At 39.6% G+C, this 18,671-nt stretch overlaps 1 protein-coding gene across 4 annotated transcripts in view; it reads left to right on the top strand.

Annotated features, from left to right (window-relative positions):
- The window catches only part of LOC101478962 (collagen alpha-1(XV) chain), a 122,671-nt gene that overhangs the window by 49,910 nt on the left and 54,090 nt on the right, over positions 1 to 18,671 (top strand). For 2 of the 4 annotated variants that reach the window (XM_004551817.5, XM_004551819.4), the window contains exons 1-2: positions 14,557 to 14,800; positions 14,892 to 14,974. In XM_004551817.5, the coding sequence (XP_004551874.3) occupies positions 14,763 to 14,800; positions 14,892 to 14,974 (121 nt within the window). In that variant the 5' untranslated portion in view covers positions 14,557 to 14,762. Of the gene's footprint in view, positions 1 to 14,556; positions 14,801 to 14,891; positions 14,975 to 18,671 lie in introns of those variants that run through there. The other 2 variants (XM_004551816.5, XM_076888308.1) reach the window with 2 other exon arrangements.

Here is an 18,671-nt window from a genome sequence, read left to right as displayed (position 1 = left end):
CTCAAAAATTCCCTTAGAAATGTCAGTATTAAAAAAAGTAGATAGAAAAAGTTCCAGCCATAGACTGGAAACTTACATAGGACACAACTGTCCTTACAACAAGTGTTGACTGGGAAAATTTACCAAGCATTTGTGAGCAGTTTTTCATTTACATTTAATACCAGTGTGGCTAAAAGAAATGTAAGTTGTAGCTTCTGTCATTACGGTATTTAGGAGCACAGGGTGATAGCATTATGCTTTGAATCAAAAACCCAAAGATGGTTGGTTTGCTATAATCAAGGAGAAAAAAAGTTGCCAGTTCTCGCATTCTAAAACTTGGAACAGTCAAATGCTGAATGTATTGGCAATGACTTAAATTGCTTTACATATATCAAGTTGCTAATTTTCACTGAGTCAGTTCTTGTGCTGTATGCCATTATATTCTCATGGCTAGATGATGTCTATAAACACTGGTGTTTACATATCCCAATGAAACCTCGAAAAACATTATAGGTTTTGTGTGCAGCCTTTGGGGAACCACTTTTTAAACCCATGGCGACTTTATTGCAGGACATCATGAATAATGCATCAGTTTATCAGTTGTCTGGCACCACTACTCCTGCATGTTCTGTTGTGTTACTTTTTTCATTCCAACAAATATTTAAACATATAACTATTCTGTTTTTGGAAGGTCAAGTTATTGGTTACTTGACACGTAAGTTATAGCTATTACTAGAAGATGCTTTCTTTACCCCCCCTCCCAAAAAAATACAATATACTCTGTTTGCAGTATATTGTAATAAAGCACCCTGCTGGTGGACAAGCAGAGGATGTTGGCTTTAGTGATAGCTGTAGTTGTACTGAGTGATAGCAACTTTAGATAAGAGCAACAAGAGAAGCTCAAGAAATACCAAGGGATGAGAGAGGAGTTCAAGAAGGTGTGGAGGGTGAAGGCAATAGTGGTTCCCATAGTAATCAGAGCACTCAGGGCAGTGACCCCCAAACTTGGGGAGTGGCTCCAGCAGATCCAACATCAGAGATTCCTGTTCAGAAGAGGAACAACAAAGGTACTGTGCAGGACCGTCAAGCTTCCGTGCATTTGGTAGACAATCCGAGGTTTAAAGATAGAGGAAGATACAGTGGGAATTTTAAAAAATGACAAAATCCAAAAATTTATTTTGGATTTTTGAACGTTATACTCTTCCACCATCCTGCCGATCAACAGCACCAGTGGCCATCCTGGTTTATGATGTAGAAATCTTATTGGTGATTCGCACATTTGCAAAGATTTTACACAAGATACACTTTCTGGCTCAGAACTCTTCATTTATCCAGGCTTAGAGACTAAATGTGAAGTATTCTGGCTTGTGGCAGAAAACTCAGTATTTTCTAACAAAGTTCTTGGTATTCAAAACAGTAACTCGAGATTATTGTAAAGCATCTGTCATGTCTACCTAAATTTATGGGTTTTAACATGTCTCAACATTGTGTGTGTCACATTTCTATCCAGTTGGTCAATGCGTGGCCTTTCACTTACTTAGTCTGTTGGCCATCACTGTTCAACACTGATGAATTGTGTTGATATCTAAGACTTGCATTAAGAAGCAAGAATTTGTTTAGTTTTCTTGCAATTAGGAATCCACCTTTATTTATCTGTCAGAGCTGAGAGCAGACAGTCCACTGAAAACTGAGTTTCATCATGCTTTTACCTCACTGCCTTTTACAATAACATACCCCCATATGTGTTCAGGCAGATCCTTGAAGACGGATTAGGGGATAATGGAGTGCAATATAGTGTTGACAGTAAGTTGAACGGTGGTCAAGGATTGTGGATTTATTCTACACAAAGAGAACAAAGAAGAAATCATTCAAGGAGGCTAAAAGAAGAGGAGGACTCTTTTGTTTATCATTACTGCAAGTGTCATCACTGGTTGAGCAATTGTGTTTGTGGAGTTTTTTGTACATACGTAGACACTTTAGCAAGCTCATGTAGGGCAAACCCTTCAAGCGTGATCACTGTCCAGCCTGCGTATAACCATTTCTTTCAGCAAACTTGTTTTCATTTATGTCTCACCATCGTAGTCATAGAATTTGGTTTCAATTAAAAAGAGCCCACAAAAATTCAGAAGATTACCAGGGAAGTCCCGTCAGACCTGCAACAGTCTGAATGATGGTGCTGATTAATCAAAGAATTGACCAATAAAGAATTGTTTGCAGCCACCCTGGGTTAGCAAGGACAGTCATTTGGGCTCTTGCCAATTTTGTTAGCATGACTGTAGAATCGTTTCCCAGCAATGAAAGCTAACCGCAGACTTAGATCTGGAGATAATATGTGGGTCAGACTTTAAAGATGACCTCAGATTCTGCGGTGCTGTTGTTCATTAGTCATCTCTGCCTTTAAAAGAGATCTTTTATGCCTCACGAGTTGTGTCAGTGTTTGATTAAATTAAATCAGGAACAAAACTGACAATACCTGTGCAGTTACACAAATGCAGGGAAGGCCTGTAGTTTATATCTTTCCAGTCAAATATCCAGAATTGACGTCATCTCAGTGTTGCGTGAGGCACAGGGTGTGGATTGGCAATATTGTGGATTGACTGAGTTAAAGCAGCTCCTTACATCACAAAGGAAAGATCTCGGAAATATGCCATGGCCCCGATGAGTGCCCAGGGATGAAGTAGTTGGTTCATCCAGATGCTTGACCATTTTCCAATGCCTTGTCTAAGTCAGTTCCAAATATTTTCTGATCTGAAACACTTTGCTAGACAACAACCACAGCAGTTTAGTGCCTTCATTGTCATAATTTCTTCACTTTCTTTTTTACACCTTGCACTCATGGCCCTATAGATGTGTCACAGTCCAGAAACCTGAAAGCTCCTTGGTTTGTGGCCATAATTCAAAGAATCCCATGTTTGCCTTTTTGTAAAGTGCAACGTGTCCATCTGTGTATGGATTTCTCTTCGGATGACATACAGAGATGTATGCCTTTGCCTGCTTTGCCTGGTAATGAAAAAGCAGACCAATGTGTTTTAATCCCAGGGTGTCAAATATCACTGCGTAGATGGGCGTTGGTTCCTCGATGCACTGGCTGTGCCAATTCTGGCTGCCAAGAGTTATTGTTCATTTATTAAGTGACAGAGTCAGCATCTGGGAGCTTAAAGACCTTCACCTTTCAGTACTCACTGATTAGTCTTGTTTGCTTTCACTTTTTACTTTTGCTTTTACTTGCTGTTTAGGGTTAGGCATAGTGGCTTTGATTAAAATAACCCCATTCACTCTACATTTTAAAACCTGAAACTTACCCAGTGTGTAAGTGCCATTCGATGTCATTCGATGTTCGTAACCTGGTGGATCATCGAATGGCCCTTTTGCTCATTTAGGGGACACCAGCGGGTTAGGGAGAATGCAAGTGTATGAAATGTCTCTGGGAATGGAAACAGGCTAACCAGAAAATTCGATTCATCATTTCAAGATGGATAAAACTATTAAAAAATGTGCTTTAAAAATAAAGCTATAAACATGCAAACCAAAAAGATGATTTGGTGTGGTAAATCTAAGCTCTGAGGACTTTTATTGAACTCTTTGTGTTTATTGTCAAAGGTTTGTTGTTAGCAGTTGGTAGCTTAGCAAAGTTAACGATTACCATAGTGTGTTACAAAAGTCCAGAAAAACCTGCTAATATATTTTCAGATACATATTTTCATTTAATTTATTGATTTCATGTTTTGGGCAAATGATGCCCCCAAAATGGGCCACAAACTCACAAAACAAATTTCCAGATACATTGGAACTTAGATCTCATCTGAAAGACAAGTTAGAGATTTTTAGCTTATTCAGTAACTTGTATTTGCTCCCAGCTTCATTTCACACATCACTGCGTGTGAAACCTTTGAATTTGGCCCAAACAGAGCAATACTTTCAGTAACATGAGAGAAAAAAGCGATTTAGTAAAGAGAGTAAGAATTATTGTTTTTCTCATATTCACCTCTCCATCTGGAAAAGTGACTTTTGATTCAAACTCAAAAACGCGATTGGCCCACGGCTGAGACATCAGTTGTCAGAGGTCTGACTGGAAACACTGGACTGAGCGATGGAGATTAGTTATGCTCTGAGGGGTTTGCTTCAGAGCTGCAACCCTGATGTGAAGAAGCTGGACTGTCCCAGTCAGATGTTAATACCAGACTTTTGGACAAGATAGCTTCCAGCGCTCCTCATTGCATGCTAGCCATGATGTAAAAGTTCCCCGAAGGCAATTCCTCACCTGGATCCACAAGCAGTGAACAAATGTCTGCGGCAGTCTGTCTTTTGTTTTATGAACAACTTCCAGATTGTGTGCACAAGGACATCTTTCCTCCCAAGACATGTCAGTATATAAAACGATTGATTCATTATGTTTCATTCAAGTGCTTTGATGGTAAGAAGACAAACTATTGTGAGGAAGGCATTTTGTAATCTAAAGTTTATTTCTTTTGCTGCATTGGATGTGGTTGTTGTTTTGAACTCTGCTTTTTCTTTAGTTTGGGGCGTGAGTACATGAACTTTTGCGTAAACTCTTTGATTGCAGTGTGTATATGTTCATAAGTAAGAGAAATCTCAGCAACCCCACCTTACTAATCACAGTGTTTACTGTGCAGAAATAAACTATAAGCAAACAGCGATCTTGAGATATTGTAGAACAAGTTTGATTTGTACATTATCTTGTAGAGAACATAATGTAAGCACAGGAAGCTGAGAAATATAAATGCAGGTAAATTTAAAGACTTTTCCACAAACTTCTTAGAATAGAATAGAATAGAATTCAACTTTATTGTCATTGCACATGCACAGGTACAGGGCAACGAAATGCAGTTTGCATCCATCCAGAAGTGCTTTAGTGATATAGATATATTACAATATATATTAGCAATAATATAGATATGTGAGTATATTACAGAAATGGGTCTATTATGGTATGTTATAATGTACACGGTATGAAGTATGTTGTGAATATTCTATAACTATAAGTATGTACAGGCTGTAGTGAGTACAAGCTATGTACAGGATATGAACAGGATATAAATATGAAAAACTATACAGAATATGAAATAAATAACTTTACAGAATCTGAGATATACAGCTATACAGAAATGGGAACTATGCAAGTTGTAAACAGTTGTAGGATTAAAGATTATCGAATGTACAGAATGATTATTTACACAGAGCTATACAGTAGTGCAGTTAAGATAAGTGAGGGTGTAGATAGTTTCTACAGAGGCTATATAAAGTGCTAGTGGTTGTGAGTGGTGGTTCAGTCCATGTTATTATTGTGTGTTTGAGGGTACAGTTGTCCATTGTGGGTGTGTGTATGTTCAGTCCATGAGTTTAACGTGGGTCAGATGTCAGGAGGCAGAGTTCAGGAGTCTGACAGCTGTGGGGAAGAAGCTGTTCCGGTACCTGGTGGTCTTAGTCCGGAGGCTCCTGTGGCGCCTCCCAGAGGGCAGGAGGGTGAAGAGTCCATGTGATGGGTGACTGGGGTCTTTGATGATTTTCCCAGCCCTTTTCAGACACCGCTTCCTGTAGATGTCTTTTATGGCAGGAAGTGGTGCTCCGGCGATGCGCTGGGCAGTTTTCACGACCCTCTGCAACGCCTTCCGGTCCGAGGCAGAGCAGTTCCCGTACCAGACTGTTATACAGTTGGTCAGGATGCTCTCGATGGTGCAGCGATAGAAGTTCACCAGGATGTCTGAGGACAGGTGGTTCTTCCTCAGAGTCCTCAAGAAGAAGAGGCGCTGGTGAGCCTTCTTGACCAGCTTGGAGCAGTTGGTCGTCCAGGTGAGATCCTCGGAGATGTGGACTCCCAGGAACTTGAAGCTGCTCACACGCTCCACAGCCGTCCCCTTAATGTGGATGGGTGGACCCTTGACCCTATTTCTCACACCTGGAATCCAGGATGATGAAATCAGAATGGATCAGATCTGTTCAAGAGTAAGAAAAAGAAATAGAAGATATATGCTAACCTTTTTGGCAGACAGTTGACAGTAAGTGAGAAAAGCTAGCGAGTGTTTTGTCCTGTCCACAGGACAGGCTGGACCAGACAAGAAGCTGCAGGCCTCACTCCATCTGTGTTTACCAGCCACGTTTCCCTGAGCATCACTGGAATAAATGGACACTGAAGCAGCTACAAGAGTCAGTACTTGTGCACATGCCTTCAAATGTTTGTCCTCCTGATGCCTTTACTATCATAAGTAATGAGCTTCTCTGTCTCAGCAGATGTGTTACTTCATGTCGGAGCCACAGTTTGAGTTGTCAAAAATTGTTAGTCTTGTGTCGTAAAACTAATGCTGAACAGCATTATTGGTTTATATAGCAGCATTAGTGCTAAGCTGTGGGATTTACATGTGTTGGTTTGATTAAAGGAGCTTTTTGCTAGCTAGGCAGCCAAAGCAAACAGCTGTACACACACTCTAAAGTTTTACATTTTCACTACTTTCTCAACTTCTGTCACAATGTGAACATGACCCAGACAAAAAGGTGTAACAGCTGCAACTTTAGTCTTTATTAAACTAGCAAGCACTTTGTAGGCCTACTTCTCTTGGTAGTAGTTAATTCAGTCCATAGCCTAAAAAGAGGTCAGTGGCAAAACCCACCCTGATGGCCATACCCTAGAAAATTCTCCTTTCTGAGTCTTAGAATTTACAAAATACACTCAGTGTTAATATAGTATGAAGTAGGAAATCTCCTTGCAACTACATGTGTCATTCAAATGAATGCAGGCTTAAAACACTTACTTTTTAGCTTCTCTCTGCAAACTCTTCTATTGATAACGGTCCCTTAATGTGTGAAATTGGGAGAATATTTGGGGGTTCTGACATCACTTAACAAGCTTCACTGAAATATTTTCCTCTGATAATAAAGCTAAAACTTTACTCCTGTGACCCTAGTGTATTAGGTTAAGAATTACTGACACAGTACGCTTATGTTGTTATTAAATATCACAGGCCCTGTGACAGGCGACTTGTCCAGGGTGTGTTGCACTCCAACTCTTGCTAAATGGGTGCTTATTGTCAATGAAAAGTAATTAACTAGTAAATCAAGCTGAACATGGGTAAACCCACCAAATGACTTGTAAAAAGACAAAAAATAAACAACTTATAAAACTGTTATACCATTATTAGTAAAGATGATTTCCTAGGACCATGAAAGGTGGATGCTGGAATGTGCCTGATTGTTTTTGCTGCTCATGTGGGTTTGAGCTCACAGAAATCCATGTCTCCCTCTGCTTATGAATCATCCCACACTTTAAGCTGAGAGCCTTCTAAAATTTTGCGTTTAACATATCAAATTACATCCAGATGTTATTCATTTCAGTGTTATTCTAGTGTCGTGCTCTGTGTTCTCATACCTTATATATCAGACAAGTACATACAGAGAAGACGAAGAAGACACTGCTTATAACTTTAATATGACTTGTGCACAGAAAATGTCGTTTCACTGATGAGTTAGCTGTCTGGGCATCAAATGTGGAAAGTAGCTGGAAACAAAAACAAGGCTTAAATGCCCGGTGGTATCCACAATAAACAGAAGCACACACAAATGAATCACAGGGGTAAAATGTGAGTATGTTTTAACACCAAGATTCTCCTCCCCGAAATGAACTATTTTAACACCGTAATAAAATAAAATAGTTGATAGTATATTTATGATGGATATGATGTTGCTAACGACAGCATACAGTAAGAAACTACAAAGTTCCAGCCTGAAATCGAAACACCACCCGTGTTAAGCACGTCTCATTTTTCTGCCTGTTTTCCCCTCTGAGCTGCAGCTGCAGCCAAGCACAGAATGAATGAACAATATCTGGCTGCTGCTGCTACTGAATCCTCTCTGACTGACGTTCCATTACGTTCAGGCTACTTTTATTTATACTTCAAATTCCAAGCAAAATGCAAACACAGTATGACAATTTAACCTCATAATTGCCATGCACTCTGCAGCCTGATCTTCTCCAATCTGCATGCAGTCAGTGTGTTTGCAAGGAGACTGAAGTGTCGCACAAGGCCAGCTTACAGGTCAGACTTTTGGCATTTCACAGTGGAAGCACTTGAGTTTGGCACTTGTAGCCAGGAGAACCAGTGAGGATGATTACACCAGGAGGCAATAATTACCTCCGCATTGTAGCAGTAAATCTAAAGATAAATGTGATTTTAAATGTAACTTGACAATTCTGGCATCTCTTGCTGCTTGGCTCGCTCACCGGCAGGTTAAACACCTGTAAGTGCATTCCTACAAAGTAACAGGGGTGGAGAGGAAACCCTGAAGTGGAGCTACATGATGTAAGCAAATTTCTGTCCCTTGGTTTTTTGGGTAGATCAGGAGGAGTTTTAGCTGTTTATTAGCTATCTGACCACTCAGATTAAGTTATATGGTGTATATGAAGCTTAGTCTGGGTCTTGCCACTGGAGCGAAATAAGTGACAGAAAGTGGATAGATGGACATAAAATGTAAGCATGACAAGCAAGTGTTTATTTCATTTATTTATTTCAGAGACAAACTTCAGCTTTGTTCCTTATCCCAATCTTCTAATAGTTTATGATAAGAAAACAAAGGTCTAAACTTTTAGGTACCAGTGCCTTTTATAGTGTTTTTAACCCTAATGTACAGCCTATTTTTCTTTTTTATATGCTGCTTGATCCAGAGCCAAAACTTATTATTTTCTTGGCCAGTTCTAAATTATTAAATATATATTTTTTTGCCTTGTCTGTTGGCTAGGCAGGGTCTAAATTTATTTAAAACCCGTCTTTCTCTTTGAGAAAGCAGTTTGACCTTGTCCCTGTCAATCACTCTGTAACTGAATAGAGAGCCAGTTGCTTGTTTTCACTAGCAGGGCCCCTTTTGTTAATACAGCTTTCTGAATTTCAGCTTAAAGAACATCAGAAGCTTTTTTTTCTATGTTGACCTGAGACACGCACAAGCACATTCTGCCGCTCCACCGTCATCTCACCTCAGAAACCAAGTGCAACCTTTGAACCCTCAATACAAATAATTGTGATCAGGCTTCATAATGCAAGAAACTTCTGTTCCCAACCCCGTGAGCTGTGCAGACCATGTCAGCCATGTCAGAGAGAGATGGTGAAAAGCTGAAAAACGGGAGATGATGAATGCTGAATGTCTGAAAACGCAAAGAAGCCAGTTTATTTTGGCCTGATTTACACCCACTGGATGTGTTTTGCATTAAAGATGACTGAAAGGGTTTCTGCAAGTTTTTATTGATTTTCTTTCATTTAAAAAGAACATGGCATCACCAAAAGAAACATTGGTAAGACTTGCTTTTTCAGACCTTTTGAGACTGAGTAAAATACAAGAAGTTCTTTTTGTCCCTTCTCTGAAAAAGCAAACATTTGGGAGGTTGAACACTAATTTTTAAAAAGGTTATTTTGTGAGTGTTCTTCCTGTGACTGACATTAATTTATTTTTAAAAAAGCAGAAAAAGTCAAATGTCATGAATAAAGTCAAGTGAATTCCAGTAGAAAGCATCTTGCAGTTTGGTTTTGTACACTTTGCTTTCACAAGAATATGAAGACTTCAGACAGAAGAAACTGAAAAGTTGTTTAGGAGGAATTTAGCTGCAGAGTTTATTGGCAATCATCTGTGTAGGAGTAGAATTTGATGCAATGCTTGCAGATTATCTGCACACTGGGTAGCATTCAAAAAGGAGTAGTCTGAACTCTGAACCATTAGGAGAGATATTGAAAAAGCACCAGTCAAGAAGGATGACTCAAAGACCAGCATCCACAGCTCTGACGAGGTGCTTATCAAATACATGGTTAGCAGATGCAATGTTGATGCCAGAGGTCAAAGGAGAATCGCCAGACTGCTTTTAAACCTACAAAGAGAATAGCAACTCAACTACTACTACCATTGCAACCAAATTATGTAGAAGAGCATCTCTGAGCATGTTAAACATTAAAGCAGAGGGTCTACAGCAGCAAGAATGAGGAACTTCGACTACATGTTGCCAGAATTAGACAACTAGTCTTTTTCTGCTGCACTATTCAGATGGTAGGGTCAGAATTGGGCATTCACAACATGAAAGCATGGATCTATCCCACCTTGAATCAATGGTTGACATTGTTGGTGGTGTAATGATGCTGTGGATATTTTCTTGGCATTTCGGGTTACTTGGTACCAACTGTGCATGATTACAGATTACTTGAGGATTGTTACTAACTGTCTTCATTTCTTTATGACCACAATGAGCCCATATTCACCGTTCACTGTACTCAAATGGCCTCCACAGTCACCAGATCGCAACCTGGTCAAGCATCTGTGGGATGTGGCGGAGATTTACATCGTGGATGGTGTTGCCAAATTGTTGAATCTATACCATACCATTAAAGCACTTCTCAATGCAAAAGGTGGACCTTTAATTGTTCTGCATGTACAAAATGTGTGGGAAAGATTAATTAAGTCTCCAAATTGGCCAGTGTGATTGGAATCGTTTCGTGAAAACCTTTCAAGTTAAATTTGTTTTCTAAAAGAAAAAGCAGTTAAAAGAATCATCTTGGTGACAGTATGGATCACTTCAGAGAGATCTCACCTGCTCTCTGTGTTTTTCTCCTTATAGCATTTATCATCACTGTTCTCACTGCTTTTATCTGAAGGTTAGAGGAGGTAAGATAAGGACTATTGAAATTGCGAGCATGTTTTTGAGCCCATTCCACATTTGTTCAACATTTATCAGCTCTCGGGGCGTCCTCCTGCTTTATTCTACAACACTCTTTCTGTTATCAGATCTCTCTACATCGATTGAGGGCAGTTCAAATATCATCAAAGTAAAGGCAGATTTTTTGACTGTTTCATATCACAATCCATTTAGACTCTTGGTGGTTTTGTCTTATTAAAAATCCCTGACTGTTTTTCAGCAGCACTGCAGTCGGTTTCAAACCACAGACAGTTAAGTCTGAACATGGAAATTCCCTTAAAAAAGGCTATTCTTTACAAACTGAAAGCCAGGCGCTGTTAGCAGATGTTTTCTTTTGGTGCTTTTTGATGTCATCTGGGGCAGCTCGGCCTGCTTTCTCAGAGCTGTTACCTAAAGAGGGATGACGATCTGGTATCTTACTGACTCATACCAGCAAGACCTCAGACTGGACCCCTTTTAAGCTGCTGCCACCCAGAGACTGAAATCCCTTTCTCTCTGTTACTGTTTTCTTTGCATAGAAACGGCGGTCTATTGCTCCTTGTCTTTGTGTTTCTAACATCACGAAGAATTCTCCCTTCACTCTGTTTACTTCAAAATACACAGACTACTATGGAGAGCTCTGAAAAATCTTAGGTGCTCGTGGGTGGAGAGGGGGCGTAATAAGTAATCTTGGCAGCACAGAAAGTTGGTCACTGTATTTTTCAGTCAGGATTTTGCCAGGAACAAACATTAATTTAAAAAAGAGCTTTTCTGACAAGTTTATAAATCGAATCTTCACCACTTTTGTTTCAGATGTCATTTGGAAATTTCTAGTTCGTGTACAAAGAGGGGCTTATTTGCACAGCATCAGTATCCACATGACCACCAGACTTTAATAGGCCATATAACTGTTTTCTTTTATGACTGTTCTCGTTGAAAACAGTATGTTCAAAGAACAAACAGGGATTACCTTGGACTGGGAAATACATTTTAGAGTAAATGTAATTTCAGCCCATATTACTGTCACTGGCAATAGATTGTTCTAGTGGAGAAGGTTGGACACGTACCCTATATTTGGTTAGATCTCTTTTAGGGCTATGGTTATGGATTCCCCTCATGAAACTTTGATAACAGTAACTCATTTATATCTGTTGTTTGAGATGTTTTCGGTTTAGTATTAGGTTAGGGAAAGTTTTTGTGGTTTGTTGTAGATGTACTTATGGATAGCCTGTTTCTTTACTGGATTTTAGGCTTTATAGTTTGCATGTTCTCCCTGTGTCTCTATGGGTTCTCTCTGGTTACTCCAGCTTCCTTTCAAAGTCCAAAGACTTTCATGATTCTGGTGATTCTGAATTGGCCATAGGTGTGAATTTAATTATGAATCTGTCTCTCTGTAGCCTTGTGATGCACAGGTGACCTGTTCAGGGTGTACCTTGCCTCTTGCCCTTTTACAGCTGGACAACTGCAACTTCACATCCAAGACAGCTTTTTATTTTAATGGAATAAATCCTCATTAACAAATTATCTAGTATAACAGATCGCATAAAGAAGGAAAGATATGGGTAAAAAGACACTCAGCATCTCATGAAAGCGCTGGTCAGTCAGTATGATGTCAGTTATGTGAATAAAGCTTATCATAGTTTCTGCCTCACTAATAGCATCACTCACAGTCCATGATGGCTCTTATCTGTCTGAGCCGTCAGAAGCAAGGTCTGAACACATCCTTATCTGTCCTCCCCTCGACCACATTGGCTCCTGCAGACAGACCGGCGGGGGTTTGCGTGCGTTTGTTTAAAGCAGATTCCATTTTGCTCCCGTATGAAGTGCTCTTCAGTCCAGACACTGGGTCTGATGAGTCACCAGAGGTGTTATCACAAGCAGAAATGATTAACCTATTATCACAAAATTCCTTTGCAGTGTGTGCCACATTGTCTGCTATTTCTGCTATTCTGACTTTATTTTTATATCATAAGACGCCCAAAAATGTGGATTTTAGCAATCTCAGGATCTGATGAGTTTACTGTTTTTGACGGTGAGTTAGATATTGTAGTTTAATCACACTTTGATGGGTAGCAGTCAGCCTGTGAGCTGTGAAATAGTGCAATTTTGTCAAAGCAGCTGGCATGTCAGGTGTCCTTTAGTGTCAGTGGTGAGATGCACCTGGTCATGCCAATGGAGAGATGAGACATATACTGGTTCTTGGAGTCAATGGAAACCCTTAAGTGCTGATTTTCAAAGTGTAGGAATAATGTTTACCCCTTTTCATAAACCTAGTCAAGAAGGTCTGATGCCTAAAACTGACTAAATAGCGAGTGAAAACAGAAGCAAAGTTCACAAAAAATCTCTAAATTGAGAAATGTGCTAAATGTTGTTATTTTTTGGATTTAATTTCTAGTTGATGCCCTAGACAGTGAATGCACTGGCAGATCAGGGGTGGACTGAAAGTAAAACAAAACAAAACCTTTGTATCAAGAAGGCAGCTCCAAATATGAGGACTTTTATGGTAAGCAACAATTATGATTCACTCATGAATACAAACCCTTACCCTAACCCCCAATCCTAACCCCCTAACCCTAAATTAACCTTATAGTGTATTCAATATGACCTGAAACTACTGACCCAAGTTCATAACTGTTTTCCCATACCCAGATTTCTATATAACCAGAAGTCTTTTGGAAACTATAGGAGTCACCAGGGTTTAAAGTAGGGTGAAAGAATCTGGAACAACATTCAGCTAATGAGTGATTCAATGTGATGAAGTGCCTCTGTGCCTTGAAAATATAGGATGGGTAGGTGTGATATCATTATATTTCATGCAAACGGCTGAGCTTTTCTTCAAAGGGGGTTTTAGCTCACCCTTGAGGAGACGGTAAAACGTTTAAACGTATGAGAGGCTTAAAGTTGATGCTTTTAAGCGTCTGATCGGGTTTCCTTCTGGGCGCATCCAGGCATGTTCAAAGGGTAGAACCCAGGAAAGACCTACAAGAGGCTGGGGAGACAAAACTCCTAACATGGCCCACGATGACCTGCTGCAGGAAGAGCTGAAAGGGTGTGTCTATGGAGGACAAAGCAGTGATTTGGAAGTCAAAATAAAAGATGGATGTTAGAAACTAAATTTCATTTCTTCCCCCCCTTCTCACCGTCTCTTCTCCCCTTTGGTTTTCTTTCTCTCCCTCTCTTTCTTTCATTCTTTCTCCCTGTCCTATCCCCCAGTCATGTCTGTCCCGTTTGTAGGAACTGAAAATAAAATAAATTCATAATTATAATAAAGGTCAATCAAATGGACCAATATGGCAAGGCCATGATGATCCACTTGGTAAAATAAATCCGCTTGGCATCTTTCTTGGCCTTAAGACAACAATTCTGATGGCTAAAGATCCAAACGGGACACACAAAAAAAGAAGAAACTAAATTTCATTCAAAATGACAAGAAAAAATTATTTTCCGTGCCAATATTTGTTTGGAAGGAGAACCAGACTTCTAATAATCCAGGTGCTGCTGTGGATTAGGGGATTCTGCTTTTGGTGGGCTGAACCTGACAAAGAGAACGCACTGAAGTGATGCCAACAAATAATGTAAGCTCTGCTCTAAGCTATCTGAATATTTGCATTGACCCTGACAGAAGTTCTTGTCTTTGCTTAAAGAAAGCTTTGAATGCTGCAGATGTTACAGTGTCTTCCCCCAGCAAGTCAAGGCCACACAAAAAGTGCTCCCAAGTGCTGAGAAAGTGAGAGAAACCACACCAGTGAAGGGGAGCAGGAGAAAAGTTGGTGTGTGTCTCTGGTGGAGGGGGGGTGGTTTAACTGGAGTGTGTTAATTTGGATCTGGAGTTGAGATGTCTGAGGGGAGGGCTGGATTAGAAAGCGGTGGTCCATAGAGGAGACGCTGGGAGTCAGATTTCAGCTTTACGAGGGCCCCTTGAGTCCCGATTCACTGAAGCTGCCTTTGTTTGACTGAGAACCAGAGAGCGAGCGAGAGAGAATCAGGGGGCAAGAGAGAGGAGGAGGAAAGAGCAGTTTTTAGTCTGGAGTGAATGAGAGCGAGGCAGAGTGAGCTCCATCTCTCTCTCTCTCTCTCTCTCACTGTCTCTATCAGCACCACATAGAAACGGGGCAACTTTAGCATGGACATAAACTCACCAACACTAAAGATGACTCCACGGTAAATGAAACCCACTGTGTTTTCTGTAAAGAAGTTGAATTGATGAACTTTTAGCAAGTTTTCTTATTCCTAAATTGTGTTTTTTGTGCAGCATTCTTCCCTGGCTCTTTGGATTATTTCTCCTTGCCCTCCGGTTCTGCTGCCATTGCTCGTCTGCCTATCAGCTGCTGGACGGTATGTGGCTGTTGACTGTTTTTTTTTTTTGTTTTTTTTTTCCTTGTTGTTTGTTTGGTTTTTTTTTTGGTTTTTTTTCCTACTGTTGGCAAACTTTCTGCTGTTGAATATGAATGATGGAGCAGTTGCTCTCTAGTCCTGAAAGGGACTTTTCTGTTACTTAAAAAAAAGTGTGTGTAAATATTATTCTGTTGATAATGTGGTTAGCTGAGTAGTTTAGGACATTTTAGATTTAATTAATGTTCAAGTAATAGAAATGTTGATGTTTCAGCTTTCAATGTTGTATATTTGACCACATTTAAAAAGACAGCGTAAGATTTCTTTTAAGTCTCTGGCTGTTGTTTCTCCCTTTCACTACAACTCTTCTAGGCTCTTTACTCACATGTTGGTGATAATTAAAGTGCAAAGACCCTGGAGATGTCTTGAGAGTTTAAGCCTGTTTTTTGAAGTGGTGTTCAAAATGTGGCCCCAGTTTGACATCCTAGGGGATGTTTTATATTGGTGTTATAAGACCAGGTTTACTTGAGCAGGAGATACATGAAGGAGCCTTAAATGTCTAATGAAGAAACATATACTGCCCTACACTGAGGAGAACTAGGCTACCATTGGTGTGACATAATTGTCACCACTCTCTAAAGTTTATTCTCTACTTGGGTATATTTTAGGCCAGTTCAACCCACCTGCAGACCTATTCATAAAAGCCCAATTGAAGTCAATGTGATCACAGACCAGCTGATCATCAGAAGATCTGGTGCCTAAGTTCAGTTGGGATGGTTCTTGAGTCACCTTACACAACACTGATTATAATGCAGATTTAGGGAGGATGAGGTGGAGGTGCGATGGATGGATGTGGACACATACTGGCATTCCCAAACTCTTTGGCAAACCAGTGCTTTTAAATTTATAGCATTGATGCAAGCGAGGGAGACTCCTTTAGGCTTCTGTTCCATATTATTTCTTGAGTTATTTCTTGGCTGACTTGTTTCTCTGATCCCGTGTGCAGTGCTTTGCTGTTTCTGGAGACTGTTTTCACAGCTTAAACCTAGATTTTCTTTGTAGTGATTAATACATCACTCAGGACACTTTAACATGTTTCCAATTAGTGCTGGAAGACTTGCAGATTTTCTTTTCCATTGCAACTGGATACCAGTAAAACCTCACAATGTACGTATTGACAGAAAAGCTCTGCACTCAGTAGCACTGCATAATTAAGCGAGTGAAGATGATGCAATGCTGAGCATTGGAAGGTGCATGTCATAGATGACAGTCATTGCCAATTATCTCTGAGAGCCTCACTTTATTAGTTTTCATGCTACGCTTCAGACAGACAGGCCAATATACCATCACTGCTTTCGTCAGTGTGCTGGAATCCAGATTAGCATTTTGCAGTTATCTGTAAGGATAGCTTGACCTGTGTAAACCACAAAGACCCCCATGTCACAAGAGCAGCATTGTCCAGGCTTAGCTAAATGATTACAGGGTCTCGTTACCTAATGTGGCCCTTATGGAGCTTAGTGGTCTTGCTTATATTAGGAATTAAACACAACCTATGCTCCTGCTGGCTTAAAACAATGTGTGACCACTTTTAATAAGCATGTCCTCTTAAGAGATAAATGGAATATAATCGCGTGGGAATGAAAACAAGCTCTAAATGTGCTCTGCATCCAAGCTGAACTGGTGTTGATGTGTGTGAGGAGGTGGGTGGTGCTAAAACAAATTTTCAAAAATGTGATTTCATTGTCCAGTTTCCTTTACTGTAGATCCTGCAGATGTTGGGTGAGCCAGAGGCTCCATTCTCAGGCTGTTTGTGTTCTTGCCATATTTATAATCCTCTGCCATGATTCACTTTTTCAAGACAGGGGGAAAAAAGCAGAGTGTGCTTGCGCACGCTGGCTCACTTGCCCGAGAGAGCACCAGGGACACATATTTCCAAGCTGCATGTTGTAAATATCCTTAAACAGAGCTGTCGCTGTGGCAACATTCACGTTTCTGTGCATGATTTCAAAAAGGAGAAAATGATATAATCCTTTCTCTTAGTGTGAAATAGTGCAAACTGCTTTTCTTAGCTATGTCTGTTACTAATGTGTGAGAATGGTTTTCAGCTGGAAGCATCAGAACTAAAAGCTGGAAACACAAAGAGAAATTCCATGACTGGAACATTACAGCATCTGTCAGTGAATGAATAAATAAGTTATGTATTAAAGTTACATGAGTCATTTGAACTAACCAAGTGGCTAAAAAGTTAAGCCAACATAGCAGTGCCAAAAACTGCAGTTCTTTGAATGGCTAATTTAAGCTAGCCCCAAAAGTGAGTCAGTTTTCAGACTCCCATGTTATCATGTCCAGGTCTGCAGCAAACGTTTATATATAAAACAGCTTTAGTATACAATATATTGCTAATTACCATCCGTCATAACATTTGTGAGAGAAATGAATGTACAATAGTCACTTTTTTAAAGCCTTTTAAAGATTTTGTTATCTTTCAAGGTTTTCTTGTAGTGCAATAATTTCACAAAATGATTGCTGTGCAGGTAATTGTGGTTAAAGACGCTTGATACAGTATGTGCCTGTGTGATGAATCTTCGTAACGCAACGTCCTGACATGAGCTGATAACTTGGAGCGGTCACTTCAAGGATCCAAAAATCCAATATATGGAAGGCTACACATGCTCAGGGTTTTAAAAATGGGACATTGTGTTGAATGTGTAGACGTATAGATTTTCTATTAAATTTGAAGTTAAATATGTTGAGAACACCATTTTGAAAATCCCATTAATAAGTAAAGAAACTCTTTACTTATTAAAGTAAAGAGTTTAATAAGTAAACTCTTTAAAATAAATTGTAAAAAATAAATGGTTTTACAATTTATTTTACAAAAATAAATTGTAAAACCACTTTGGTCCAAGATGAAAAGGATCCAAATATCAGCCCTATTGTTTTCATATCCAAAATAATAATAAATGAATACCTGCCAGGGTACTCCCTGTTTTCAATCTTCACTAATGAGTGCATATGCATATATAGAGTAGCAACTCTGTATGTGCACTTGCACATGCATGGGTTTATATACGTCAAAATGAGTACACGCATGCAAAGCTCTCCAGCTGGTGTCCACATGGTAATTATTGTCCAATGATAATGGTTTTAATTATCTGAAGCAAAATAAACGTCCAGGACAGTGAACAATGAAGGATGATAAGACAGTGTGGCTGATGATGTGAGTATAAGAGAATGTGGTGATTACACTGAACTTGGTGCTGAGGGTAATTATAGTGATCAGGGTGATTATGATGAAGACAATGGTGGCGATGATTATCACAAGATTATTGTCATGATGCAAGTCCTTAGAGAGGTTAAAGGGTGTTGTTAGAAGTATATTACCGATATAGGAAAAAATAGGGTGGGGGATGACTGTGGTTTGCACACATGACCCACATTTGACTTTTGTATGAAGCTGTTTTGAATGAGAAAATGTTGAGCCAGAAGAAAACCTCAAGTTTAAATATATAAACGTGTTGCAAAATAAAACAGAATTTAAAAGAGATTGATTCTCACACCAAAGCAAAGCATTTTTTCTCCTGGTAAACACAGGCCTGTTTTCTGTTTATCTCATATTTGCTCTGTGAAGGTCATCAGGGTAATGAGGTTAGACTTGCATCAGAGTAACAAACAGGGTGCAATAAAACAAGCAACTTTT

The sequence above is a fragment of the Maylandia zebra genome, linkage group LG9, assembly GCF_041146795.1.
Source record: "Maylandia zebra isolate NMK-2024a linkage group LG9, Mzebra_GT3a, whole genome shotgun sequence".
NCBI classification, from domain to species: Eukaryota; Metazoa; Chordata; class Actinopteri; order Cichliformes; family Cichlidae; genus Maylandia; species Maylandia zebra.
This window is presented reverse-complemented; position numbering and strand designations above follow the sequence as displayed.